Source organism: Mauremys reevesii, linkage group 2 (genome assembly GCF_016161935.1).
Source record: "Mauremys reevesii isolate NIE-2019 linkage group 2, ASM1616193v1, whole genome shotgun sequence".
NCBI classification, from domain to species: domain Eukaryota; kingdom Metazoa; phylum Chordata; order Testudines; family Geoemydidae; genus Mauremys; species Mauremys reevesii.
The window spans coordinates 282208813-282218396 of record NC_052624.1 but is presented as its reverse complement, the minus strand read 5'-3'; the positions used below and the strand labels follow the sequence as shown (position 1 = coordinate 282218396).

Genomic DNA, 9584 nt, shown 5'->3' with positions numbered 1-9584 from the left:
TTCCTGTCATAGTCAAATCCTAGTGAAAGCTTGGAAGTGAGTTAATCTAGGTTCTTTTCCACCACCTCCCTGCCCCAAAAGGAAGCCTGCTGAAAACATCTGGAGAACTAAAGGAACTAAACTGTGGGGGAGGAGGGAAGGGGCCGAGCCCAGGCGAGAAAGCTCTAGCCTGTGAAAGGAATACCTGGCTAGTTAAGCTGCAAGCAGTGCAGTTAACCTTCAAGAAACTTTGCAGCTCTCAGGCAAGTGGACTGAGCTCATGCCAAACTGTTCATAGAATCATAGAATTCAAGATCAGAAGGGACCATTATGATCATGTAGTCTGACCTCCTGCAAGATGCAGGCCACATAAGCCGATCCACCCACTCCTTAAGCAGCGACCCCTGCCCCATGCTTGGAGGAAGGCGAAAAACCTCCAGGGCCACTGCCAATCTACCCTGGAGGAAAATTCCTTCCCGACCCCAAATATGGCGGTCAGCTGAACCCCGAGCATGCGGGCAAGACTCTCCAGCCATACCCTCTGGAAAAAGGCTAACAATATCCTATCATTGACCCATTGTACTAATTACCAGTGTGGCACTTAATTGACCTATTGACTAAGCCCGTTATCCTATCATACCATCTCCTCCATAAACTTATCTAGCTTAATCTTAAAGTCATGGAGGTCCTTCGCCCCCCACTGTTTCCTTTGGTAGGCTGTTCCAGAATTGCACTCCTCTGATGGTTAGAAACCTTTGTCTAATTTCAAGCCTAAATTTCCTGACTGACAATTTATATCCATTTGTCCTCGTGTCCACATTAGCACTGAGCTGAAATAATTCCTCTCCTTCCCTGGTATTTATCCCTCTGATATATTTAAAGAGTGCAATCATATCTCCTCTTATCCTTCTTTTGGTTAAGGAAAACAAACCGAGCTCCTCAAGTCTCCTTTCATACGACAGTCTTTCCATTCCTCGGATCATTCTAGTGGCCCTTCTTTGTACCCGTTCCAGTTTGAATTCATCCTTCTTAAACATGGGAGACCAAAACTGCACACAGTACTCCAAATGAGGTCTTACCAATGCCTTATATAACGGGACTAGCACCTCCTTATCCCTACTAGAAATACCTCGCCTAATGCATCCCAAGACCGCATTAGCTTTTTTAACGGCCACATCACATTGCCTACTCATAGTCATCCTACGATCAACCAGGACTCCTAGGTCCTTCTCCTCCTCCGTTACTTCCAACTGGTGCGTCCCCAGCTTATAACTAAAGTTCTTGTTAGTCATCCCTAAATGCATAACCTTACACTTCTCACTATTGAATTTCATCCTGTTACTAATACTCCAGTTTACAAGGTCATCCAAATCTCCCTGGAGGATATCCTGATCCTTTTTCTGTTGTTGTTGTTTTTTGGTGTAAAACAGCTGCCGTTTAAGGATGATCTAGGGGTTATATCAGCACTTGTTTGGGAGGATTTGCATAAGCCATTCATGGCTTCATCTCTCAGGAGTAGCATGGCCATCCCAAATGGCTGCAGAGAAAACCCCGATATCATGCATTCCCTAAATATGTATCTAGGAAACACTGTTGTCCAGATGTCGGATTTCTCCCCCAGGGTCTGAATTCCGTGCATGGTATCTGGGGTTAGTTGCATACTCTGCAATCCTAAAACCTGCAGAGTTTGATCATCTCTGCAGGAGAGAGAACTTTGCAGGCTCTCGCCTTCAATGCTTATAAACTCTGCAGGCTCCTGGTACCAGCAATCCCTGTTTCTCCAACCCCTGGAGTGTTCCAGTGACCCCTGTTATGGGTTGTGCTTTGTGCCCTATATTGGCTGCATCATAGGAAAGCACAATACCTACCCATGATGCCTCAGAGTGCAATACTCTGCCAGAAGGAAAAATTTCCCTCTGGCCCCACATGGCAATCACCTCTGGCTCATTGTTCTCCCAGGTTTATTGAGGAGTTCTCTTCTAACCCTGCTGCTTTCTCTGTGTGTGGCAGGCTTCTCCGAGGACGAGGAGGCCCAGAAAGACAAAAAAGAAAGCGAAAGGTAAGCAGCCCCTCACCCCACAGCTGCGGTGGCAGACTCAGGCCCCATGCAAAGCAGAGAAATAGGGTCTATTCCCCCACCTGCCTCCCCTCTTCCTGCAAAGGCACAGTCGTGCCCAGAGCCGTGCAGAGGCACTGGCTGGGGCTCCGTTCACAGGCTGCCTCTGAAATCTGGGGCAATAGGCTGCTAGGAAGCAGAGGGTGCCCAAGCAGCTCAATGTCTCCTTTATGTCTCACTTCTGGCAGCTTTTGGACGCTGTGCAGAAGAGTTGGAGGAGGCTGGTGCATCACCAGAGACGTGGTAAGCAATGCCCCCCTCCATGAATCTGCAGTGGGTCAGTCCCCTCCTTTAGCGTCATGCAATTCATCCCCACCCAGGGGCAGTAGCCCGAGTAATCCCTCCCCTGCCCCGACCTATGTACCACGCAGGCAACTCTTCTCCTTTAGACTCCTGCAATTCATTCCCACCCTGCAGAAGTTGCCATCTCTAATCCACCCCCACGCCTCGTACAGTGGGTCATTCCCTTCTTCCAGCATCATACGGCTCCTTTAACCTGGGGCAGTGGGGGGGAGGGGTAGATTGTGTCAACTGGACTGGACCATCCTCTCCTCCCAAAAGCGGGAGAAAATGTTTTCTGGGAGCAGCTCCGTGCACCCCGGGGAGGTGAGGTGGAGAGGTCAGGAGGAAGGCTGGTCTTTCTGGTACGGTGAGTAGGGGATCCAGCTTCACTTGGGTAATGGCCCCTCCTCCAGTCCCCCAGCATAGGTTCCAAGTAGGATTTGAACTCTGGACCTTCAGCTCTGCAGCATAAAGCACCCCTTAGAGCTAAAGAAGTAGCTGCATAGTTGGTAGCTAGAGTAGGCTGTTATCCTATCTGTTGATTAGCTTCTGTGGGAGGGACATGACACACATGCAGCCAGCAGGATAGATGCTCACCTCCTCAGCACTAGACAGGGATCACCTAACAATCCAGCTAACCCCAACCCAGAACATCCAAGGCCCGGGTATTGCAGGGGAGGAGGCTGCCTCAGTGGAGAAGGGGACAGGGAGCCTTTCGGTGCCGCCCCTCTGGGTAAAAGAGGGCCTGAGGGCAGGGCCTGCACTCAGCTATCTGCTCTCTCTGTTCCACAGCTGCCCTGTGCCCCTGGAGAAGCTCCCCTTGGTTCACAGCCTCAGGCTCGTTGAGAGGAGGGTACAGGATGTGGGCAGACACCTGGATGCAGTTCTGATACCGTAAGGCAACTGAGCGGGGGCACCAGACTGGGGGCTGGGTGGGAGGGGATAATGAATGTAGAGAGGAGGGAGCAGGGAAAACCAGACACTCCAGCATCCTAAAATAACAGGTGAGATACCAGTGAAAGTGAGGTGAGGGATTATCAGAAATTAAATGCAGAGACTACAGTTGGGGTTGTGAGTAGAATCAAATCCTTCTGTACGGCAATATCTGCCAGCAGGCGACTGTCTAGAACCTGCCCGTGCTGTGTTTGAAAGAAAAAGCAATCCAATGACACGCTGTGAGGGGGTGTGAACCCCACATAGGACTGGAAGGGGCTCAGGTGGCCAGGCAGGCCCATGAACTCCACAGGGTGCACCTGGAGGAAGAGCCAGGGAGCAGGGAATTGATTGCAAGCAGGCTCAGCTGGGCAGGAATAGGCGGGGCCTATAAAGCCAGGAAGCTGGCAAGAGACAGGGCCTGCGGCTGGGAAAGGGCAGCCCCTCCCTGGGAGGAGGGGGGAGTGTTTGGAGCTGGTGCACCCAGAGCAAGGAGGGGAACCAGGAGTAGTGGGAAGCAGTCCAGGCTGGGAGAGGAAAGCCCAGAACTGCTGGGCTGAGGGTCCCTGGCCTGGAGCCCGGTGTGAAGTGTGGGCCCAGGTTTCCCTACCAGCCACCGAGGGCACAGCCCAGACCGACGGGGCAGTGAACAGGAGGACTGTCTGGGTCGCTGTGGGAGTGACAGGCAATTGAAGGACTGTACCCTGGAAGAGGGGGAAACGCTGAGTGGCCTAGCCAAGAAGGGGACACTGCAGTTCCCGGAATGACAGAGAGATGATGTGACCACATGTGACAATTGGAAGGGGCATTGACCTCGAGAGCTAATCCCCGGAGTAGGCTCCAGACAAGCAGTGAATGGGGCACCCTGTGATACACCCCAAACATGAGTCATCAGCTGGGTTCAAACCCAGGACTTTCAGGACCATAGCACAGTCTTCCACCACCGGAGAAACTCCATTAACTGGGAGCAATAGTAGGTTGTTAGCCTCTAGTGTATCAGCCATTAGAAGAGGACAGTTTTCCAGTGGGTTAGAATGTAAGAACATAAGAACAGCCAGACTGGGTCAGACCAAAGGTTCATCTAGCCCAGTATCCTGTCTTCCAAAACGGGCCAATGCCAGTGCAGCAGAGGGAATGACCAGAAGAGGGAATCATCAAATGATCCGTCCCCTGTCGCCCATTCCCAGCTTCAGACAAACAGAGACTAGGGACACCATCCCTGCCCATCCTAGCTAATAGCCATTGATGAATTTATCCAGTTCCTTTTATAGTTTATAATCTTGGCCTTCACAACATCCTCTGGCGAGGGTTACACACACATGCTCACGTCTTCCTCACCCAAAGCAATTGTTGTTAGCTAATCTTTCTGTTAAAATAACACTAGGTCCCCAGTCATGCTGAAGGCCCCATTGTGCTAGTTGCTGCACATGTGCGTGTGACGAAGGGGTTATCGTTCTAGAAAAATGAGTGCCGGCTCCCCCTCTCAGTCCTTCGTTACCCAGTTGATGTCCTTGTGTCAGGCTGTGGTGTGCAATGCATGCCTAGGCACTGCCCCATTGCACTACTGTTGGAAGGCTGTGCCCAAGCCCTGCCTTTGCTCAGCAGGGCCATGTCCCATCTGTCCCTGTCTGCTCTCTCCCACAGGCCGAGTGTGGCGACAGCCGCGATGAGCCAGTTCTCCTATTCCGCTATGGAATCCACCACCTCTGCCCTCTGGAGTCCCAGCTCCTTTTCCCTGAGAGAAGCCGCCATCATTCAGTCGGAGCCCCTCTGCCACACAGGGGAGATCATGCCCTTCGCAAGCTGGGAAGCATCCACTCATCCCATCCAAGCCCAGCCTCTCTCCAGGCCTCCTGCCCACAGCAGACGAGACCGGGGAGAGCAGACCACGGGTCTGGACCAGACGTCAGTCCATAGCTCAGACTTCAACATCCGGCAGAAGCATCTGCAGAGGCGACTGGGGGCTCCACAAACCCCCATCCCGGGGGAGCCATTGCTGGGTGAGGGGGACACCAAGCAGCAATTGGAAGTAGACCCAGATCCGCCCAAATGTGGATTTCCAGCAAAGGTCCCGGAGCCCTTCAGATCCAACACCAGCCCTCAGCGTGCACAGGAGATCCAGGAGCCATGTGTCTGCCCCTGGGGAGCCCTGCCGCAAAAGGCCCACAGGATCATGGCATCCCCTGATGCCATCCTGGCCAGGCTTGTGCCCACAGCGGTGGTCAAGCTGCAGGATCACGTGGCTCAGAAATGCTGGCAGATCCAAACGAAGGCCTTTCCTAAGATGGTGCGAGAGTCGCACAGAGATGCTCCCCTCCGGAGAGAGACTGTCCTGCCTGGGCCACTCCACCCCCCTAGGGAGCCAGGCAAGCACAGGACAGTGGCATTCCCAGCGATGGGACAAAAGCCTGACCACCCCATCGAACTCCACATAAGGCATCAGCATCCGGTCATGCAGAGGGGGCTGCTCACCCTGGACCCAGAGCCCCCGGCAAAGCTGCCTCACGCCGTCCCAGCCAGGGGAGCCCGTGTGGAGTTCAGTGAGATGGAGACCGATTTCCTGCAGACGGGGAGGCGAAGCACAAGCTCCTCTTCTTCCACACGTCCTCCAACGCCAGTGGAAGATATCACCATGGAGACGGGCAGGAATGATGGCGCGGCAGGAAAGCAGACTAACCCACAGCGCTGCACTCTGCCAGCAGGGGTGGGTCTGACATCGCCACCTCCAGGAACCACAGTAGCAGAGAAGACACTCGCAGCGACACTCCAAATGTATAGGAGCGAGTTGAGAAAGCCCCTTACCAGTGTGAGCGGCACCAAAGGGACTGAAGAGAAGCTGGAGCTGCACATGGAGAGGAAGGTTCTCTTGGGAGAAGGCTCCTGCCTGCGGCCAGGGGCACAAGCAGGTGAGAGCAGGGCAGATCCTCCCAGGACCCAATGGCACCAGGTTGCCCCAGAGGCACCAGGCTCTGAGCAGCTAACAAGATCCACCCTTGACTCTCTCCTTGCTGGGCAGGCTGCACACGACCTGCAGATCAAGCAGCTGACGGAAATGTTGAGCAGCTCCCGCCCCTTGGCGGGCCAGGTCTCAGTTTGCCAGCAGTGCCGCAAGGCATATCCAGGAAAGAGGAAGGGTGAGAAAACTCCAAAGGAGACCTCTGCTGAGCTGCATGGTGTCCGAGACATCATGCATTCACATAGGTTCAATGGAACTGTGAATTCAAAGCTCTCCAGGGACCAGCCACCAATCAGAGTCTGCGAGAAGTGTGGTAAGCATCGACAAAAGAGACCAGCTGGCTCTGCAGGTGCTGACTTGCCGGGAAGATCCCATGGAATTCCACAGCGATGGACTCCAGGAGACTCCTCAGCATCATCCAACCGCAATAAGATGCCAGTGCTGTGGCTCCTTCCAGCAGACAAGAGCAAGACGCAGGATGGAATGGGGAAATGGGCTCCCCGCAAGCAACCAAAGATGGTGTCCGTTGCAACGAGTACAACAGGGCTTACGCAAGCTGGGGAGAAAGCAAGTTGGAGTCCTGACGGTTCTCCCTCAAAGTCACCAAAGGCCTCCAGAGCTAGGACACCATCCCCTTCAAGGAGCAAAGTTCTCCAAAAGATGTTCATGTGCCTGAAGCAAACCTTCAGCAAGCTGCAACACAAAGTGAAGTCCCGAATCTCCAAGGACCCTCGATCCAGAACACCTGACACTAAATTTTCAAAGCCACCCTTTTGGAAGGCAAGGGCCTCCAAGGGTGTACGGTTTCCATACTACTGAATCCCACCCTGCCAGCATGCCCACTAACAGCAGGGGCCCACAAATTCCAACCTCTCCCTATCATCCAGTGGGCCTGGTAAGCATGGGCTAAAGTGGCTGAGAAGAATGGCTTGTTGTCCTGGGACACAGAGACTGATGTATACGTGACTCCTCTTGGGGTATGACATTTAAACCCAGATTCCAAGATGAAGGGGGGCCTGGGAGCTTGGATGAGATTGAGCGTGTGGCTAGCTCACTGGATTTATTACTTTACTTCATGCGGTTCAAGAATCAATCCTTCCTTCAAGAAGAGCTGATACTAAATTTACAAAGCCACCCTTTTGGAAGGCAAGGGCCTCTAAGTGTGTCCAGTAGTACTATTAGGGCCCTACCATCAATCAAACACAAACCGGCACTTTGACTTCTAAAACCCAGCCCCTTGACCCCTTAAACCCCGCCCACCTATCACCAGAAGTCCCACCCACAGGGTATTACTTCCAGGGTCAAGGAGGACACATTACCGGAAGCAAAGTATGTCATGTGACCCCTCTAAGAACTCCTCCCACTGCCCTCTACCAATCAGGAGAGGTTTCGCCCTCATAGGCCTACCCGGAGAGGGGATTTGACCAATCAGGGGTGTTCCAGGGTGGGGTGACCCATCCGGATGTGGCTCGTGTGACCCCTCTAAGAACTCCTCCCACTGCACTCTACCAATCGCGATGGGTTTTGGCCCCATAGGACCACCCTGAGAGCAGATTTGACCAATCGGTGGTGTTCTGGGACAGGGTGACCTGTCCAGATGAGGGTCATGTGACCCTTCTAAGAACTCCTCCCAGCGCCCTCTGCCAATCAGAGCGCAACACTATCACCCCATAAGTCCCAGCACCGGGGCAGAAGGGGCCATCTTTTACCAAGGACGCGTGCTTTAGATATCGTGGAAGCATGGACTCCTTCACCACCCCTGGTGAGAACTTCAGACTTTGTGTTAGCTTGAGGGCCTTTGGACTTGTGTGGAGAAAGCGCTACATGAGCGACAGTTCCCACGAGGGCCCTTTGACTCAGCCATTGATGGATATGTTGGAACCCGAAACCCAAACTCTCGTGAGGCACACCGATGAGTGTGATGGCCTCTCATTGTCCGCCCCCCTAGAGGTGGAAGGTGAACGCAGCTCAGGGGAGTCATCGGAGGACAAGGTGAACGGAAAAGACATTGCTCAGGTAAATGAATGATTAAGAAGTGACTGTTGATGATGGGGTGTAATGGGGTTAGGAACCGGGGGGTGGGGTGGGTTGTGTATATTTAAAAACAAGGAGTGGGAGCTTACACTGTTTCTTTTCTGAAAATCTCTCCACAGCTTGACGATGCCTTTCTAGAGGACCCAGAGGCCCTGGACAGCATTGCATCAAGCAGCGAAGATGAACCGGGCTCTCCTTGTTTTTGCTCAATGCCGGTACAAATTGTTGAAGAGGACTCCAAGGATGACGGCTATGAGGAGTTTAGGAGGCTTGGCATGGAACTAACTGAGCCAAGGCCACGTCGTGAGCGTAAAAAAGTCATGCGGACTATTGTACGTGTTGCTGTTTATGCTGTCCTTAATCAGTGCCTTAGGGAAAAGCTTTCTGAAGATTGTGAGGGCTGTGTCATAGATGCGCCAGCCCAACGGCACCATGACTGTGTGACTTGGACTTCAGTAGATCTAAACTTCAAGCTCCGGCGCCTGTGTGCTGAGTTCTGTTTGGAAAGCTTATTAAACACTGTTCTTGCCATAGGTTATGCTACGTAATGTCTGTGCCTACCCAAGAACATTTAGCGTAAGGGGTGACCTTGATAAATGCTGTGCAATTTAGTGCAGACCCTGGCCGTGTTTTAAAGAAAATGACCAAACCGGAAGATGCTTGTGTCACATTCTTGACTTGAACTGGGACCATATAGAATATGATTGCAACCAAGGTCCTGTAGTGGCACCAAATCTTTTGTAAAGGGGGTCATATAAGGGGTCTAAGACCAGGTTATGGGTTGCTGGTTATGATTATGCTGTCTGTATGAATGTGTCATTTTGTAGTTGAAGTTATGAATATTGGCTCTATCCTGTCTGTATCTCAAACTTATGCTATGCTTCTGGGTGACATCCCAGACGAGTTGGTGTTAGCTCTGCCTAGCCTGCTTGATGGCCCATTAAGGACCATCAGCTACACAATTGACCCATTGAGAGAAGGCAGATGCACCTTGTAAGTCAGCAAAGTATGCAGGAACCTGCCCATGTGACTCCAGACTCCATTTTGCTTGTAATTTTCCACAGTAAGGACAAAGAGGTGTTCTTACACCTCAAAAAGACTATAAAAGGCTGATGCCTCATCTCCAGCTTGTCTTCAATCCTGCTTCTTACCTCTGAAGGGACTTTACTACAAACTGAAGCTCTGAACAAAGAACTGATGACCCGTCCCAGCTGGGGATGGACTCCAGAGACTTAATTTAAACCTGCAGTTTATTCTATCACTGTTCTAAGCCTGAAACAAGAA

At 52.2% G+C, this 9584-nt stretch overlaps 1 protein-coding gene across 1 annotated transcript; it reads left to right on the top strand.

The window, feature by feature from the left end:
* The first annotated feature begins 2311 nt into the window (after positions 1 to 2311).
* On the top strand, positions 2312 to 8044 carry LOC120398435. Its single transcript, XM_039525879.1, has 3 exons — positions 2312 to 2338; positions 3170 to 3271; positions 4955 to 8044. Exon 3 carries the CDS (start codon positions 4977 to 4979, stop codon positions 7083 to 7085), a length of 2109 nt encoding a protein of 702 aa, XP_039381813.1. The 5' UTR covers positions 2312 to 2338; positions 3170 to 3271; positions 4955 to 4976; the 3' UTR covers positions 7086 to 8044.
* Positions 8045 to 9584: the final 1540 nt, after the last annotated feature.

What these genes read in the sequence shown, in the direction of transcription:
- LOC120398435 (XM_039525879.1), top strand. Translation starts at nt 4,977, where the DNA reads ATGAGCCAGTTCTCCTATTCCGCTATGGAATCCACCACCTCTGCCCTC.